This window comes from Bicyclus anynana, chromosome 24 (assembly GCF_947172395.1).
Source record: "Bicyclus anynana chromosome 24, ilBicAnyn1.1, whole genome shotgun sequence".
Taxonomy (NCBI): domain Eukaryota; kingdom Metazoa; phylum Arthropoda; class Insecta; order Lepidoptera; family Nymphalidae; genus Bicyclus; species Bicyclus anynana.
In genome coordinates, this window is record NC_069106.1 from 1,872,162 (window position 1) to 1,891,383 (window position 19,222).

At 35.7% G+C, this 19,222-nt stretch overlaps 3 protein-coding genes across 3 annotated transcripts in view; 2 read left to right on the forward strand and 1 right to left on the reverse strand.

Annotated features, from left to right (window-relative positions):
• The window catches only part of LOC112043999 (large neutral amino acids transporter small subunit 1), a 48,271-nt gene extending 46,638 nt beyond the window's left edge, over positions 1-1,633 (reverse strand). The window contains exon 1 of the mRNA XM_024079714.2: positions 1,476-1,633. Within this exon, the coding sequence (XP_023935482.1) occupies positions 1,476-1,477 (2 nt within the window). The 5' untranslated portion in view covers positions 1,478-1,633. The remainder of the gene's footprint in view (positions 1-1,475) is intronic.
• Positions 1,634-5,539: 3,906 nt separating this feature from the next.
• Positions 5,540-19,156, forward strand: LOC112043997 (NADPH-dependent diflavin oxidoreductase 1). The gene is made up of 7 exons (XM_024079711.2): positions 5,540-6,038; positions 6,688-6,977; positions 7,612-7,795; positions 14,435-14,655; positions 15,695-15,970; positions 16,713-16,939; positions 17,814-19,156. The coding sequence occupies exons 1-7, from the start codon at positions 5,654-5,656 to the stop codon at positions 18,040-18,042; spliced, it is 1,812 nt and encodes a 603-aa protein (XP_023935479.1). The 5' UTR covers positions 5,540-5,653; the 3' UTR covers positions 18,043-19,156.
• Positions 8,142-13,053, forward strand: LOC112043998 (U3 small nucleolar ribonucleoprotein protein IMP4). The gene is made up of 6 exons (XM_024079712.2): positions 8,142-8,449; positions 9,089-9,251; positions 10,288-10,420; positions 11,024-11,162; positions 12,070-12,191; positions 12,832-13,053. The coding sequence occupies exons 1-6, from the start codon at positions 8,263-8,265 to the stop codon at positions 13,015-13,017; spliced, it is 930 nt and encodes a 309-aa protein (XP_023935480.1). The 5' UTR covers positions 8,142-8,262; the 3' UTR covers positions 13,018-13,053.
• Positions 19,157-19,222: the final 66 nt, after the last annotated feature.

The window sequence follows — 19,222 nt, forward strand, 5'->3', positions numbered from 1 at the left end:
AAATGAATCCGTAGAAGAACCACAGTCACTGACATAGGTCAACGAGTCGCGAAGCTGAAGTGGCAATGGGTCACATAGTTCGAAGACCCAATGGACGTTGGAATACCAAGGTGCTGGAATGACGACCCCGCACTGAAAGTGTAGTTGGTCGACCCTCCACCAAGTCGCAAGGAATTCACTGTATGCAGAATGCTGACGTTTAGAAGTCCTTATAAAAGGCCTATGTCCTGCAGTGGACGTCCATCGGCTGATATGATGATGATTATCATTTACAATAATATTAAAGTATATGATGATCCACTTCTTTTTCTATTTCTAGTTTTAAATAAACGCTATCTCTTAGGTTGAATTTTGAAACTTCGAATAAGTATTCTAGTATTGGTTCAGAATGCAATTCTAATAAGAAGTGCCGGTAAAAAAACTGAACAACTGCTCTTTAAAAAAAATACATTAGGTACATAGTTCTACTAATATTATAAACGCGTAAGTTTTTATGGATATTTCTATTTGGATGTTTGTAACTCTTTAACGCCGCTACCGAACCGATTTGGCTGAAATTTGGAAATAGATTTTACTCTGGATTAACACACTTCATCTCGAAAACCTATACTTTTAATCTTGAAAAAATCCAAAAGGTTCCCGAGGGACTCGTGTAAAATTAAATTTTACGCGGACGAAGTCGCGGGCGTCCGCTAATTCTTAATAATAATTACTGTGCTGTCTATATTGTCTTTTTCCTGTGTTAAGATGAAATGAATCTCCTCCATGTACCTATATTTGTCTTTAAGAAATTCGTCAGTTGTAGTTACTTAGGTAGGTATAGTAGAATTAACCTCGAGCTCGACTGGATAAATATTTTTAACACATTGCTTATTACGACATACGACTCAAATAATAGGCAATATGCTTACTTTTAATTATATCGGCAATTTCAGTAATTTTTAGTAATTTAAAATTGATCCGTTTTGACTCTACCACCGGTTCGGAATTAAATTTACCAATCAAATTGTCAATTTAAGCAATACTACGTAAATAATCTTTTGAGTAAATATTACAAAATATACAAAACTCCGGAAGACTTGTTAAAGTTATTAGAATTACGGAAATCGCAATTAAATATTCTTAATTGTCTACTTATCTCTATTTGTCTCGTCCCAGATTAAAGATTGTTTTAATTCATCAAATCTAATAATTAAAACAAAATATAAGTTTCATCATTATTGATACACTTTATTGATATTAAAATAAATCATCAAATATTGATGGATAAGCACAATTTGAAGCACAAATACGCAAATTAATCAAAATTGTTTTAAAAATTAATGCACGATTTCAATCATTAACTCATTAGATAGCCAGTTTTGGTCAATAAAAATACTCTAAATGTCAAGGGTAAAACTTGATTAAAGCTCTAAAAATTTAGTAACAATAATAACTATACTTATTAAATCAATAACAGTTAAATATACACTTACATTATTATTTGGTGTTTCACTTATTTATTTTCGGTCTCCGATGTTACAATGTTTTATTAGTCACTGAATTGATATTTCGCGCCTTTTTCGAGAGCAGCGACTAGGCCCGCCAAGCCTGACTGCGAGACTGCCGTGCGCTAAATATGAGAGAGATGGGGCAATACATCTGCACGAGAGCAATAGAGATGCATACATTTCGTATTGAACGAGAGGAACTTGGGGGCGGTAGAAAGAAAGGGGTTGATTCTGAACGGAGGTCAACGTTTTTTGATTTCCGAACGTTGCGAATTTTTGTTTGTACGTTCGTCGTTCGGTAATGTTAAGGTAATGTTTGTAATTTTGTATTGTCGAGATCGAAAAAGTATGCAGTTTCATAACGAGAGAGTTTGTAAGCATTGACATTGAGATTAGATTTTAAAATGTATCCAGTCTTAATAATGAAAAATGTATTAAAATAAATTTGTTAAGTTATAAAATCGTTTACAGAAATTGTTGAATTTTCCCTCTAATAGAGATGCATAATACATTTCGTATTGAACGAGAGGAACTTGGGAGCGGTAGAATGAAAGGGGTTTGATTCGGAACGGTGGTCAACATTATTTGATTCTGAGAGGAGACTCATGCTCAACAGTGAGCCAAACATGGGTTGTTTTTGTTAATGATGATGTATTAATTAAGACCATCCTAGTATTGATATAATGGGTGGGTGTTTTAATAGGTGGCTAGTCAAAGATTTTTATCTATACTTCTAATAAAACTATAACAGGTCAAATTCTGTACATTCTGTACATTAAAGATATTTTGAAAATTTTAGTTGATGATGGTTATGGCTAAATTATTTATTATTAACATCCGTAACTCGTAGATTCTAAAAGGTGATCCGATAGGAATCGGGTTAATAACCTTCGCCCCTGGTACAGTCTTGTATTCTGCGCGTACGTTACCGTTTTCCTCAATTTTTGGTACGGATAGGTGTCGGCCCATTTTTTATTGCAATTTTGGATAAATCAAGTCTTTTTCCTTATTTACGATGATGTAATATCGACTCTACTGCCAATGCATCAATCACAAAAGCTCTTAAAATCACAAGTCGCATGAAATGAATAGAATAGATTATAATATACGACGTTATTTTTTTTTTTTCAAAATGGTAGTGATGTAGTTTTGTAGCTACTATGTAAAAAAAAATTCTATAAAATTAATTAAAAAGGATGAAAAATGCTAAAAGCCAGAGCTGCGATGGCATGTTTGTAGTGTTCCGTATTCAAAGAGTAAAATAGGGATTCCGCTATCTGTCTGTCTGTCAGGCTGTTTCTCATAAACCGTGATAGTAAGACATTTGAAACTTTCACACGTTCGTTCGTTCATTATCAACCCATATACGGCTCACTGCTGAGCTCGAGTCTCCTCTCAGAATGAGAGGGGTTAGGCCGATAGTCCACCACGCTGGCCCAATGCGGATTGGCAGACTTCACACACGCAGAGAATTAAGAAATTCACTCGAATCCGGTCCGGGGCATGCACCTCCAACTTTTCAGTTGTGTGCATTTTAAGAAATTAAATACCACGTGTCTCAAACGGTGAAGGAAAACATCGTGAAGAAACCTACATACCAGAGAATTTTCTTAATTCTCTGCGTGTGTAAAGTCTGCATTGGGCCTGCGTGGTGGACTATTGGCTCCTCTCATTCTGGAAGGAGACTCGAGCTCAGCAGTGAGCCGAATATGGGTTGATAACGACCACGCTGGGCATGCGGGTTGGTCAGCGCAGTGCTAGATTACTCGCGCCGGTGTCGCTGCTGCCCGACACCGGCCTGAGGCATTTCATAATCTAGCCTTTGGGAATGGATATACCGCCATTCGTAGGTCGCCAGAGCCTCGTCGGTCCATCTGCAGGGTGCACCACGAGCAGGTGAGGAGACTGACTGGTAAAAGCCCTTTATACCCCTTCTTCTCACGGAAACGGGAACTTCCTGATGAAACCGCGAGGCATCAGTTAGTACCCACTTAATAAGTTGCTAAATCGAAAACTAAGTAACTATACTTACAGCCTTTCTTGACGAGTACCTACTGTTTACCAACAAAGAAATGAAGGTAGAAAACGCAGGTCATTTCATAAGTTATTTATTTTAAATTATGTATGGTTTGTTTTTAAAATTTTATATAAAATATATTAACCTTAAATAAGTAATTGTTCTAAGCTTATTAACAAATTTATTTTCATTAATTTAAGACCATGTTAATAATTATTATTATTAGGTGTGAAATGACAAGTGATTTATACCCTCATTTTTAATTTGTTTGTTGGTAAACAGTATTCATCAAGAAAGGCTGAAGTAGGTATACTGTATAGGTACCTACTTATCAAACTTGTAAAATTTCTCAATTTAATTTTTTTTGTCATTGTGGGAAACGAACCTAACATACCCTGTGGGAAAAGAATGCATGGTCATTGCGCAACTCAGCCGTCCAATATACATAGACAGAGACGTTATTTTTTATTTGTATTAAAAACCGTGTTATTTGTTTTTGGACTAAAACCTTCATGGAACCTTGTAACAGCACCACTTGTGTATACAAAGCAAACACAAAATTACTTGTACATATGTATTCTGTGCTATTATGTAGCTCGGTACCTACTGCGCACTGCGTAACGTATTTCCTACTCACTAAATACTATTATATTATTGTTTGAGCCTCCTACATGCAGCTACTCACTTTTTTTAATAATCTATAGGTTTAATATATCTCGTAAGAAGACATAAAGTCACTCATCGAGCGATGGAGCGAACCTGTGACGTATTGACGTATGAAAATCAATTGGGGGCCCAAATAAAGGTACCTAAGGGTTTCGTAATTTTTGAAGTGAAAAGCCTTAGGTAGGAGTTTTTATTTTAAAAAGTATAGGTACGTGCTATCAAATCAAATCAAAATCAAATCAAAAATCATTTATTTCAAGTAGGCTCAGTTTACAAGCACTTTTGACACGTCAGTTGACTATTTGCAAAGATTCTACCACCGGTTCGAAAGGCAGGTTCTGCTGAGAAGATACCGGCAAGAAACTCAACAGTTGCTCTTTTGAAATGAAAAAGTCATACAGTATTATAATTTTACAATTGATAACAATTACAATTTCTTATAGTTTTACTTCCTGTGTGAAGGTGGAAGCTGATCCAACGGCCTCCAAGCATCTTTTTTTAAATCTATATCCTTCTTTTTTTTTTAATGTGAGGAATATTCTGGTTCCCCTCCAATTAGGTGTAAGCTCAGACCAATTATAGAAGGACCTGTATCGCACTCATAGTCACGAACAAAATTGTCTGTCATTTTCTGAAGAAAACGAGCTTAGATTTGGTATATATTTTATACTAAAGTACGGTTTTTGCCCGTTTTTTACACAACTCAATTGCACAAAAAGGTATTTTTACGGAGCTCTTTAACCGACGAACACGATTACAACTATTTAACAACGATTCTATAGAGACAGTTTTTATAATCGCATTAGATCGTTGATCATATACTTTGACAGAAAAGTAATGTCTAGCGAGGCAGGTCCTATACAATAATTGAGGGTGTAAGGAATAGGTGTGAAAATAGTCCAGCGGGCGGAGTTGACCTCCCGTCTCCGGCACTTTTATCGTTGAGCTATTGAGGCTTCAAACTGTAAGCTATCCGGTGCAGGCTCAGACAAAGCTCACACCGCATTGACCACGGTGGGCAAGTGGGTTTGAGTGGGTTAATTAATCTGTAGAATCCAGCACTTGGTTGCTAATTATTAACCATTTCTATATTATAAACTCTACATTTTGATCTTACAGTATAAACGTTTGAGTTTTTACATGTTGCACCAGCCCTACCAGCCACAATTTTGAAAATTGTATTAAAAAGTATTAAAGAACAAAAGACCAAATCACAACAATTAACAAAAAAAAATAACCAATTTTCAGAAATATTTTTGATATAGATTACAAACTTCAGTTTAAAAATACACTGTAACTATTTCCGAACAGTTATTTCAAAACAGCTGAGTGAAGTACTGACATTGACATTGACAGTGACAATAGAGAATTGAGAGATTGAATTGAATTTTCATTTCAAATTCTAGCACAAAAGCAAAACACAAAGTTCAAAACAAGTCCCTAAATTAGTTTAGTAATTTTAAATTTAATCCACTTTATAATGGGTGACGCAGGGAGGCTTATAATATTATACGGAACACAGACTTTCACTGCTCAAGAACTAGCGGAAAGGATTTGGCGCAAGACAAAAATATTGGGATTCAAAGGTCCTGTTCAAGCGATGGACGATTATCCCATATCCCGTCTTATACACGAGGAATTTGCCTTATTTGTCTGCGCCACCACCGGCCAGGGTGAAGAGCCGGATAATATGAAAAACTTCTGGAAGTTTCTACTCCGTAAAAACCTTCCAGCAAACTCTTTAGTGAAAATGAAATTTGGTGTTGTGTCTTTGGGTGATTCATCGTATTCGAAATTTAATTTTGTGGGCAAGAAACTGCATAAGAGGCTCATACAATTGGGTGCTACACCTCTGCTGAATATAGGTAAAGTTGATTATAATTAAAAAAAACATATTATCAATGTGTGTAAATACCAATTACTACTGTATTCTATTTTTAAAGTGGCAACTTACTTAGGTACAACTTACAAAATGTTAGTTGTTCTAAATTTGTTAACTATAAATATTTTTGTATATCCAATAAATTTTAAATCAACAGATAATAAAGCCATATTCTATGTAATATATTAATAATAATATAGAATATTCTATGTAAAGATGATAATACAAGATAAGATATTTCACTAGGAGGCAAGATTTCTCTCAGATTAATAATTACAATATATTAGCCTTCTAGATGTTTTTCTTAATATAGGCTCGTGCTTGACCATATTTGTGCCTACAGTTTGTGTGCTGTAGCGGATGAAAGTTGCCTGTGTGATGTTTTTAATACATACTATTATCATGAAACAAAGCAACTTTCTAGAGTGAAGTGAACTGTCACCCGCACCATGCTACAGCTCACAAACTGTTATGGAAAATAGTCTAAATTAGAGCATGTTTCACTAGAAGATGCTACTTTTCATTACTATTCATTCTTGCCTTGAAAGTTTATACTGTAGGTAGCAAGTGTAACAAATTCTGTTAGGACCTTTGCCTATCATTGTCTATACTCTTTTTGGTTTATCTTTCAGCTCTATGTGACTACCAACATGACTTGGGCCATGATGCAGTGTTAATACCCTGGACCAAAGAGTTCTTTACCAAATTGCAAGAATATTTTCATAAAATACCTATTAACACTTTAAGTACATCATTCATTCCTCGCTGGAAGGTCTCTTTGCTGAAGCAAGGAGATTGTGAGAATGGTCATACCATAAACAAAGATATTTATTTTGCCAGCGGTCATACAGATAATTTTTTAAAGGCACATTATTTGGAAATAGAACAAAACTTCAGGACAACACATGATACACATTTCCAGGTACCTTCTGTTGTATTTTTAATGATATATAATATTTTTGAATTATCCATGAATCTGGATAGATTATTATCACACTGATTGGATCAGCATTCTGTAAGTGTGTTGTGTTCAGATAATAGAAGACACCAAGCTTGTTGATATTTATGATTTAATGATTTTCCATAGAGTACAAATTATGATTTATTTTTTGTATCAATTTACAAAATTGTAAATATTGACTTGGTCCTACTTCTTGATGTGACAGATGCTAGCTGCAGGTCTTCATGTATAAGTTGTTGTTAATAAGTTCATATTCAGACTGTTTCCGATAGGAAATTGAGTCTGAAATTGCCTGCCAAATTAAAAAAAAAACTGGAATAAATTCTCAATATTATAGTGCAAATATTGGAATAACTGAGTTTAATACTTATACTTTAACTAGTAATGTATTCATACACAAAAAAATAATTTAAACAAATTTATAAAAATTAATGAAAAATAATTTATTTTATTTTTATTAAATGAATTTTATAATTTAGTGGGTGATTTCACTCAGTCTCTACTTTCATTAGCCAAACTCTATTACTAACTAGATTTTTCTGTGGTGTGTGTGTGTGTGTACTAGAGTGTGGTCATAAATGTGGTCTTCTTTCAGGATGTGAGACTAATAACATTTAAAACAACTGAAGATGATAAAGTTGAGTATAGCCCAGGTGATGTATTCAATATTAGACCTCGTAATTCAGAAGAAGACATAAATGATCTTTTTGATATTTTTCACACTCACAACATTGATATAAAGCCTCATTACCGCTTATTAGTTGAGGAAGCTCATGAAGGTAAGATATTCAATAATATTTTAAAATACCTAAAACTCCCATTTTATATGAATTAATTTTACTCTAGGCAACATTTTTGTATGTATAACCTTGCAACACAAATTGCGTTTTGATTTTGCATTTCATGTTAAGCGTTTTATATTTTCACTATACTCACAAGGTAGATATTTCAGTCACCATTTTCGACAATTATGTATTAAAACATGCTTTTATCCAATTATAATTTTTATATAGTGAATTAAAATATGCGTATTTTGGTCTAAAAATATTCTACTTTTTCTAAACTGCAATAACTAAACGCAAACGTCATTCAACACGTGCTGTGCCGCGAAGATTGTCAAAGTCAAAGTTGTCAATGTCAACAAAAATCAAAAATTCAAAACATGTTTCTGTGTACCGAAGATTTATAAAACTTTATAATAAAATACGAAAATAATCAATTATTAAGTGACAAACAAAGTGCAAATATGCTACGACGGCAGGCGCGATTGCGCCGTGAATATTTGTTCAGAAAATCTGCGGAGGAAAAACAGAAGAGTATACAAGCTAAGAAGGATCAACTCAAACGTAGTTTGGAAGAAAACATCCCTATACATGGAGATTTACGGAAAGAAGCTATCGCTCTGCAGAAGAGAATAGAATATGAAGACAAAGGTAAACTTGAATGGTTATTTCCCTTGTTGATTTAGAATTTTAATAAAGATTACCACTTGACTTATGTTTAGTATATAACCTATGTTTCTACTAAAACATAATATTATACGAAAAAAACCACGAATTCTTCACGAAATTATTATTATTTTTATATTTATAGGCTGGCATATTATTATATTTATAGACAGCTTTCGCTGATGTGCCTATATCTTTGTGCTTCTAATTGCTTCATATATTTATCCAGCCGGTTCTTAAACGCATTTAGTGATTTTGCGTTTATCACATCCTCAGGCTGTCTATTCCACAATTTAATTATTCTGTTACTGAGGAAGTGTTTGAAGGGCTTAAGGGAAGCTCTTTGGCATCTGAGGTTGATATTATAACTTAATGTAGGGTTACACTTATCCTATTTTTTTTACAAAGTATAGCTTATAAACCTTTCAACCAGTAATGGTTACTGGTTTGGCAAGGTTTCACTTAATCTGTAATGCAAGTAACTATCACAAGTTGGATTGACGGCAATCAGCGGCAATTGGCCGACTTGTGATAGTTTTTCCATCATTACATAGATAGAATAGTCAGATCATTTTTATGAATTACTATATTGGAAAAGTATTATTATACTTACTGATAATATAGGTCCGGAAAGAGCAGCAGTGATAGGTGGCTTCAGTGGGGGAGCAAACACTATGAACTCACAGGACGACGAGTACAGATATGCTGGTGTTGACGACCCTAAGATTATGATCACCACATCTAGAGATCCCAGTGCAAGGCTGAAGATGTTTGTGAAGGAGCTAAGGTATTGAATTTATTTCTTGTGTAACATCTATACTAATATGATAAAGAGGTAAGGTTTGTAGTATGTAATCTCTGGATGTACTTAACTAATTTTGAAAACTCTTTTCTTATTGATAGTCTTAACCTTTTTTGTCAATGTGATAGGCTGTTTGATCCTGATATTCCCACAGGAATGGAAACAGCAGTTGTGGGAATGTCAGGAATAACAGCAGTTGAAGTGAACAAAGGAATAGAGGATTTTTGAAGGGCTCTGTATGCAGGCTCAGAGTAATAAATGTATACTTACTAAACACCCTTACAGGGATGAAAAATCCATGGTTCCCAAGGGATTTGTAAGAAACTAAATTCCATATGGTGGGAGTTCGCTAGTAATAGTTTGTATTTCATAATCTTAGTTGTAGTTTTTAATGAGACTTTAGACTTTTAGTGATTTGATAATCACCAGTTTAGTTATGCAATTGCATAATTATCATCTATACTACAGCCTTTCTTGATGACTACTGTTACCAACAAATTAATTAGAAATGAAGGTAGATATTGCATGTCATTTCATAACTTATGTATGGTTTCTTTATAAAATATTATATAAAATATATTAACCATATCTAAGTGTTCTAAGCTTATTAATCAAATTTATTTTCATTAATTTGAGAACAAATCTATACTAATATTATAAAGCTGAAGAGTTTGTTTGTTTGTTTGATTGTACGCGCTAAACTCAGGAACTACTGGTCAGATTTGAAAAATTCTTTCAGTGTTAGATAGTCCATTTATTAAGGAAGGCTATAGGCTATATATTATCCCCGTATTCCTACGGGAACGGGTACCACGCGAGTGAAACCGCGCGGCGCCAGCTAGTTAATTATAATTATTATTAGGTGTGAAATGACTAGTGATTTATACCCTCATTTTTAATTTGTTTGTTGGTAAACATTACTCATCAAGAAAGGCTGTAGTATAGATCTAAAATTCAAATTACTTATACAAGAGTGACTGTGGTGCATGGAATAATTCTCAATTTCAAAATTCTTTTACAGATTGATATTTCCCAACAGCCAGCGCATGAACAGGGGAGGTTACGAGATGTCGCAGCTGATACACGCGTGCCGTGCCAATGACGTCACCGACTTCATAGTGGTGCACGAGCACAGGGGTGTGCCCGACAGTCTGGTGAGATACATTGTTCTTCAAATTCGTCAAACTATAATAGTTAACTAAAAAAAAGCAAAATGGGTATTAGTCTGTACGCCATAAAAGTAAGCTTGAGAAGATCACATACATCACAATATCTCTATAACTTGCTTAAAGATCTTGACCTCTCTAGAACGACTGGTTCTATACTTAGCTAGGCGGGAAGGACAACACGAGCGGAGATGGGGAGTGTTAATCTATTATCAAGACTGGACTTTGCTTGGCATTTTTCCCTCTGCCACATGGACCTGGCACCCACATGGTGAATCCATAGATTGCTAAGGTATTTGTCTCACATAGCAGGTGTTAGCATGTATAAGTATATAATAGTAGTGGACTTCATTACATTTCAATTGTTCAAAGTTTTTTCTTAACTTACAAAGTGTTAGCCAATTTATAGTCAATGCTTTTCTTTATCACTTACCATTAGGTGGACCATCCTGGTCCATCAATTATAGTTATAAATGGATGCAACTGAGAAGAAAAAACTTGCCTCCTGAAGAAGAAAAAACTTGCTCATAACTTTGATGTCTTGCTCCACTTGCCACCTGCCGTAAAACTAACTCTTTGTCAATATTGCAGGTCATTTGCCACCTACCGTACGGGCCCACGGCGTCGTTCACACTGTCGGGCGTGGTGATGCGACACGACATCCCCGACATGGGACCCATGAGCGAGCAGTACCCGCATCTCATATTCCACAACTTCAAAACTGACTTGGGTAAGACCATCATCATCATCTCCTTTACCTTCTGCCACTTATATCGGCAAAATATGTCAATCTCCTCCATTCGTCTCTATTACTCATCAACTCATCATCTCCCTTAACACACATGTCCTCTCCTACATACTCCAACCATCTTTTCTTAGACCTTTCTCTCTTTCGTCCTTCCACTTGCAATTACAACATTCTTTTGGTAATATGACTTTCATCCATCCGCATTACGTGTCCATGTCAAAGTAACCTTTTACTCCTCAATTTTCTGTCACTGCCTCCACTTTTAGATTTCCTCCTATATACAAATTTCCTTATTTTATCCATTCTTTTCACACCACACAGATCATATTTTTAAAAAAACTAACCAACTCCCCGCGGCTTCACCTGCGTAGTTTCCATGAGAAAACAGTTAGATGACACACAAATAACGTGGTTTTCTATTAGTAAAAGAATTTTCAAAATCGGTGCAGTAGATCCAGGGATTACCCCCTACAACCTCACCTTTTTATAATATTAGTAAAAATGTTCTACAATATGCATATATGGTAAATGTTTTTCACTCAACTAATAATGGCTATGTAGTTAGTCTGTACGCCTAGAAGTAGGTGCGAGAGGATTACCAGCAAAATCTCTCTATAACTTGCTTAAAGACCTAGGCCTCTAGATGTGCAGCTAGTTCTATATTAGAACGAGCATCCAAAGCTGCTCTAATAGGATCTTACCAAATTTGGCTAGGCAGGGAGAACAACACAAGCAGAGAACGGGGAGTGTTGGATTGATTACAAGGAATTTCTTAACCCTACATACAGTAGTCACAAGTCCTGGACTTTGCTTGGTGTTTTTCTCTCTACCACGCACCTGCACGGTGAATCCATGAAATGCTAAGATATTCGTCTCATATGAATTGCAGGTGTAAGAACAATGAGCATATTGAAGTACCTGTTCCCGGTGCCGAAGCCATCCTCCAAACGAGTGATCACGTTTGCCAACAACGATGACTACATCTGCTTCAGACACCACACATATAAGAAGGTATGGTCCTTTCAAATCTACCGCTGAACCAAATGAACTGAGAGAACCACAAAATCCAACTTGGCTGGGCAGCATTCGATAAAGCTTCTTGATGTCTTTTCCTCCAAAAGTTTTTGATGTTTGGAAAATTTAAAAAAATATATGATATTAAAATTAAGTTGTAAACGAAATTCTTAACTTTTATTCATCGACGAGCGGACGCCCGCGACTTCGTCTGCGTGGACATCAATGTAAACTTTCAAGCCCTATTTCACCACTTTAAAGTTTGAATTTTAAAAATTTATGAATCCAATTATATTTCGTATTTTTTTTATGATTTATGGACAAATTTTCAAAACTGTAACTCTAAAAATGAAAGACTTTCCATACGAACTTTCAAGCCGTATTTCACCCCCTTCTCATTTTATTTTCGTATCCTATATAACCGTAACCTTCTCCGTATTATGGTCTTAGACCATGCCAAGTTTCATTTGAATTCATTCAGTAGTTTCAGCGTGATGCCCTAATAACAAAAAAAACACGGACAGACAGACAGACAAAAAATCCCGAGTAGTTGGAGGGGAATGGGAATATTGGTCATATTTAAAAAAGATATGGCAAATATTCTTTAAAAAAAAAAAACCCTATTCATGTTCCACAGGCTGGCAAAGACATAGAGCTATCAGAAATAGGGCCCCGCTTCCAAATGAAGCTGTATGAGATCAAGTTGGGCACGATGGAAGCCCTGGACGCGGCCGACACCGAGTGGGCGCTCCGCCCCTACACCAACACGGCCGCCAAGAGGCGCTTCCTCAGTGAGGAGGACGGCTGGCAGGAGGAGGAGTGACGAGGGAATTTGTTAATAAAAATGTTTAACGCTCAACTGACTTTTTAATTTTTTCTTTGTATTTTTAACCCAAATAAAGCAATTTTTAGCAAATATTCGTAAAAACTTGTGAAAAAAAACATTGTGAGGAAACCTGCATACCAGAGAATTTTCTTAATTCTCTGCGTGTGTGAAGTCTGCCAATCCGCGTTGGGCCAGCGTGGTGGACTACTGGCCTAACCCTCTCATTCTGAGAGGTGACTCGTTCTCAGCACTCATCACCGACGGTTGGTGGTTCGATCCCCGTTGGTCACCAACTCTTAAGGGGTTGGGGGCGGATTTTCAAAAAAAAAAATGATGCACGGTTTTGTTTTATTTACAAATAGTCTGCATACAAATTTTTAGCTTTCTACCTTAAAAATTGCGGAATGCTCTATACAAACTTCCACCCCCTATTTTAGGGAAGTGGGGGGGTAGAAAGAGTTTGTCTCTCTACAAAAAGCCTTTGTCACTCTACATCCTTTCAACTATCTCCACTTAAAAATCACGGCAATTCGTCGCTCCGTTTTGCCGTGAAAGACGGACACACACACTGACATTTATAATACTAGCAGGACTAGCGGACGCCGTCCGCCCTTAGACCTCTTTAATCCAGCCCTTACACTAGTATCGCTGTAAAAATGGAGTAACTTCTCCCGTTTTCCCAACATCTACCTTCACTGCTCTGCTCCTATTGATCGTAGCTTGTTGAAAAGTATACTATAACCTGCCCAGGAGTATGAAGAATAATTGTACCACGTTTTGTTAAAATCCGTCGAGTAATTTTTGTTTCTATTACAAACATACAGACAATTTTTTTACTAATTGCATTTTTAGCATCAGTATTGTTCACTAATCACCCCCTGATAGTTATTTTGGAAATATATTTCATGTACAGAATTGACCTCTGTACAGAGTTATTATAAGTACTAGCGGATGCCCGCGACTTCGTCCGCGTGAAACTCGATGTAAACTACCCCTACCCTACCTCTACCCTACTCCTACCCTACCCCTACTCTACCCCTACCCTACCCAACCCCTACCCTACCCTACCCCTATCCTACCCCTACCCCGTTTTCTAATTATTATTAATATGAACTTTATACAATAACAATAAAGCTCAAATTGACTACGTTTTAGTTAAAAAACGTTTGTATGGGAAAAAGAAAAGGGCTATTTTTATGGTTTTTCCGGCAATCATTCGAATTTTTCTCGCTGTAAAAACCATCCTAGAACTTCAACGAACAATTAAAAAAAAAATTGACCAAATTGGTCCAGGCGTTTATGAGTTATGCGCTTACCAACGCATTTTGCGATTCATTTTTATATTATAGATAAATAAGTATACAATTTTCAATACCTTGCATTTCTGGTTTTATGAAAATTATATGATTTTCAGGCATGCCAGTACCACATTTCCTGCAAGAGCCATTAACTTTATACGAAATAGCTGAACAGTATTGGGACCTGCGCGCCTACCCGACACAATATGTATTCTCTCTTCTAGCACTTATATCAGAGGACGAGTTGGAAAGAGACAAATGTAAGGAACTCAGTTCCACGGAGGGTCAGGAAGACTGGCTTAATTACTGCAGGAGACCGAAAAGGACTATTCTGGAGGTATTTTAAAACTAATTTGATCATTTAATTAATAAATAAATAAATATACTTAAACAATACACATCACTATCTAGCCCCAAAGTAAGCATACAGAGTAGCTTGTGTTATGGGTGCTAAAATAGTTGATATTATAATATTAATATACAATTATATACTACATATAAATACTTATATAATGTATAAATACACACAGACACTGGAAAACACCCATGCTCATCACACAAATATTTTCCAGTTGTGGGAATCGAACCCACGGCCGTGGATGCAGAAAGCAGGGTCACTACCCACTGCGCAACGCGGCTGTCAGAATGATTTATTAATACTTATTTCTTTCATATAGAATGGCTTATCCCATTTTCTTGCAGATTTTAAGGACAATTTTTATTCTTTTTTTAATTTATTTTATTGATAAAATATAACAATTATTTTACATATCGATACTCTCGCCAAACTGTACAGGCAGTTTGTTGGCGAGTTGACGCTCATTATTCTAGTTATTTTTTAAAAGTAATTGCTAAATCTAATTTTAATAAGATACTTAACTAAGGTAACCTAAGTATTTAATATTATAAAATGAAATAATACAAAAAAAAATACAAAAGGTGCAAAACAATTTCTATAAAGTAAATCCGTCAGTGATGGGGTCCCCAAGGAAAACTTTCTTTAATTTCTTCTTGAGGACTCCTTCACTGATCTCCCTTTCTTTTTTGAGCCACTCAATTTTATTATATATTTTAGGTACCATGTAGCCGTTAGTTCTTTCACCGTAGTAATTATTGGCTTTTGGCGTGATATATTTTTTTTTTCTGTTATTTCTTAGAGATTTTAAGAACTGTATAGGTTCTGGCTGTTCCTAATCGTCATTTTTTTTTTATTTCTCGATACCTATTAAATACTATAATTAGTGCTAAAGATACAGATTTCACAACGTTTTTTGAAAATGTCGACATTTTGTGGCCCTGTCTAGTAAAAATAGACAGGGCCACGAAATATCTTCGCCCAGGCCCTGTAGTCGTTAATTTTTTGTATTTTCATGCAGGTACTTCACGACTTCCACAAATCAACTTCAAAACTGACAATCGATGTTCTATTCGAATTGTTCTCAACAATAAAGCCTAGATCCTTCTCCATTGCCAATAGTTGTCTACCCTCGCACGGCAGTAGAGTGGACATATTGGTAGCAGTTGTCAAATATTACAGCAAATTGAAAAAGCCGAGGTTGGGCTTGGCGTCCAATTGGCTCAAATGTTTGAACGTTGGCGACAAAGTCTACGGCTGGATAAAGAAGGGTAGTTTGAAATTTTCCAAGGATACAGTGAGTGTTCGAAATTCAAAATTTATTTATTATTATTATTATTTATTATAGATTTGTTTGTTATTTTTGAAAATGTTGACTATAACATAACGTTCAATTCTACAGCTATTTTATTAAATTTATTAATATTAGTTATTTATTATTAAATTTATTTATTTATGATGGCGCTCATAAAAAGATATTCTATTTTTAATTAATGGCAAGTTAGCCTTTGACTGCTTCCTCAACCATTGAAATAATCTATACTAATATTAAAATTATAAAGCCGAAAAATTTGTTTGTTTGTTTGGTTGAACGTGCTAATCTCAGGTAGGTACTACTAGTTCGATTTGAAAAATTCTTTTAGTGTTAGATAGCACATTTATCGAAGAAGAATATAGGCTATATATTATTCCTACGGGAACATGAACCACGCGGGTGAAACCGCGCGGCGGCAGTTGACAGAATGACAGATCTTGATCACGTGACCTGTCGATAGTAAATGTCATTGCCACACATCTCTCTAGTTTTCAAAGCGTTAGCGATTGTAGAAATAGAATCGACGTGCTACTTGCTTAGGGGGGCTGGTTCACTAAGAGCCAATACTACACTACATCGTTTTTCGTCGCATTTTCGTTTTTGTGATCATCTAAAATAGTTATTTCAACGAAATAACCTTAACAGAATTCCACGCGGATGAAGTCGCAGGCGTCCGCTAGTTCTATATAATAATGATAAGAATTTAAAAAATGTATTTTTTCAGACTACCCCCCAAATTCTAATCGGTCCCGGTACAGGGTTGGCGCCGTTTAGAAGTTTAATCCAAGAGAGAGTGTACAGAGGTTCAGCGCAGAGCCAAGTTCTGCATCTCTTCTTCGGCTGCCGGTATGAGATGAAAGACTTCCACTGTAAAGAAGAGTTGCTCGGACTCGTCGCAGAAGACAAATTGAGTCTGTACTGCGCCTTCTCAAGAGATCAGGATGATAAAATGTATGTTAGTTCTACTTAATCAATCATCATCATCATATCAGCCGATGGAGTCCACTGCAGGACATAGGTCTTTTTTAGGGACTTCCAAACATCACGATAAACCACCAGCATTTTTTTTATTATTATTATTTACAAGTTAGCTCTTGACAACAATCTCACCTGATGGTAAGTGATGATGTAATCTAAGATGGAAGCGGGCTAACTTGTTAGGAGGAGGATGAAAATCCACACTCGTACGTCTTTGTCGGTAGGATGGTAACTAGCCCCGCCCGAAGCCTTCCGCTAAATGAAAGAATAAGAATATGCTGTAAATTGGTATAAATCTTCATTTTGTCGTTCTAAATGTTGTCTCAAAAGACATAAGTAAATGATATCATGTCTGTGTTCATCTGAACTATCTCTATTCAAATTTCCAACAAAATAGGTTCAGTAGCTTTTGCGTGAAAGAGTAACACACATACCTACAAAATTATAATGGCAACTTTATCCCATTGGCAACTTAAAGTATTATCTACTATATAAAAATAAGTCGGGTTTTCCTTCCTGACGCTATAACTCCAGAGCGCACGAACCGATTTCCACGGTTTTGCATTCGTTGAAAAGGTCTCGGGCTCCGTGAGGTTTATAGCAAAGAAAATTCAGGAAAAATTTCAACAGTTTTCTGTTGAAATTTTTCCTGAATTTTCTTTGCTATGCGGGAATATCTTTTTTCACATATAGCGTCATCTCTGATACATAGCATGTACTATAAACCAATATTGTGGGGGTAGTTGAAAGTTTACATCGAGTTTCAAGCGGACGAAGTCGCGGGCGTCCGCTAGTATTGGTATATAACCATATACTCATACTAAAGTTTGATTTAATTTCATTCCAGCTACGTCCAACACAAAATCAAAGAGCACAGCACAGAACTATGGCACCTCATACATAATAAAGGGGCTTGCATATTCATATCGGGCAACTCCAAGAACATGCCCGACAACGTGCGCGCTGCCTTCGTAGAGCACGTGTTCAGTGGATCAGGCTCCATGGACTCCACACAGGCGAGAGACTTGCTCGAGTCCATGGAGAGGAGTGATCGGTTGCAAGTTGAAACTTGGTGAACTCATATTGTATTGCAGTGTTAGAAGAACAACCGGCCAAGTACGTGTCGGACCACACGCAGGGTTCCGTAGATTAAGATAGCACTTTAATCCCCTTTGTAATGCACAAAAATACTGATAACCATATCCCATATCATGGGATAGACGATGAAAAATTCATCCTAACATTGCATGTAAGGAAACCCAAAAAAAAATTTTTTTTTTTTCAAACTTTGTTTTCCATTTTATAGACTCTAGTTTTTACAAACTCTGAGTTATCTTACTGACAACTTTATCTTTTTAATTAACAACGGAATTAGTATGCAATTTTCGAATCAACTACGTTTTTTAAGTTGGTCGACTATTACTCTTTATATAGCAATTGTTAATTAGCCGTTAAAGTTTTCCATGTAATTTCATCATATATCCTACTTTTGTGATTTTTTTACGTATCCATAAATAACCGTTTAGCCGGTAGAGGGTGGGGACACATCTTAATATTTTACAAACAGATCCCTAAATCGAAAAGTATTGGAAGAAGACCCCTCATATCTTTCAAAGACCTATCCAACGAACCCCAACTCTATGAGATAAACGAGTAAAAAAGAATTATCCCCACTTTACATGTTGGGGAGGGTACCCTAAAAAATATTTTTCTAGATTTTATTTAACGACTTTGTTCACATTTTTAATGTACATATTCATGTAAATTTACAGCTTTCTATCTCTGCGCTAAACCGCGGACGGACAGACAGACATGACGAAACTATAAGGGTTCCTTGTGGACTACGGAACTCTTTTAACCTGCATGATGTCCTCAGTCCACCAAATGGGGGGTCAAAGTGCTTTACGTTGCGGGGTCGCCATTCCGGCGTCATGGGACCTCAATGGGAATAACATTTATTATTGATATGTATATACTATCCATTTCCATACATTTTTTAGTTTTCGAAGCGTTAACGATTGTAGAAAGGGAATTGTTGTGTAACATGGCTAGAGTAGAGGCCCCATAGTTATTATAAAATACATAATTTACATGATACACTCGAATAAACGAATTAATTTACATAAATGGAAATAAATAAAATTATTAAAAATAAATTACATTTTATTTAATAAATATACTTTCGTTACATTACTCTTGTTTTTCTCAGTATTCTAGCATATTTAATCCTAATATTTATATAAGTTTTATGATAAT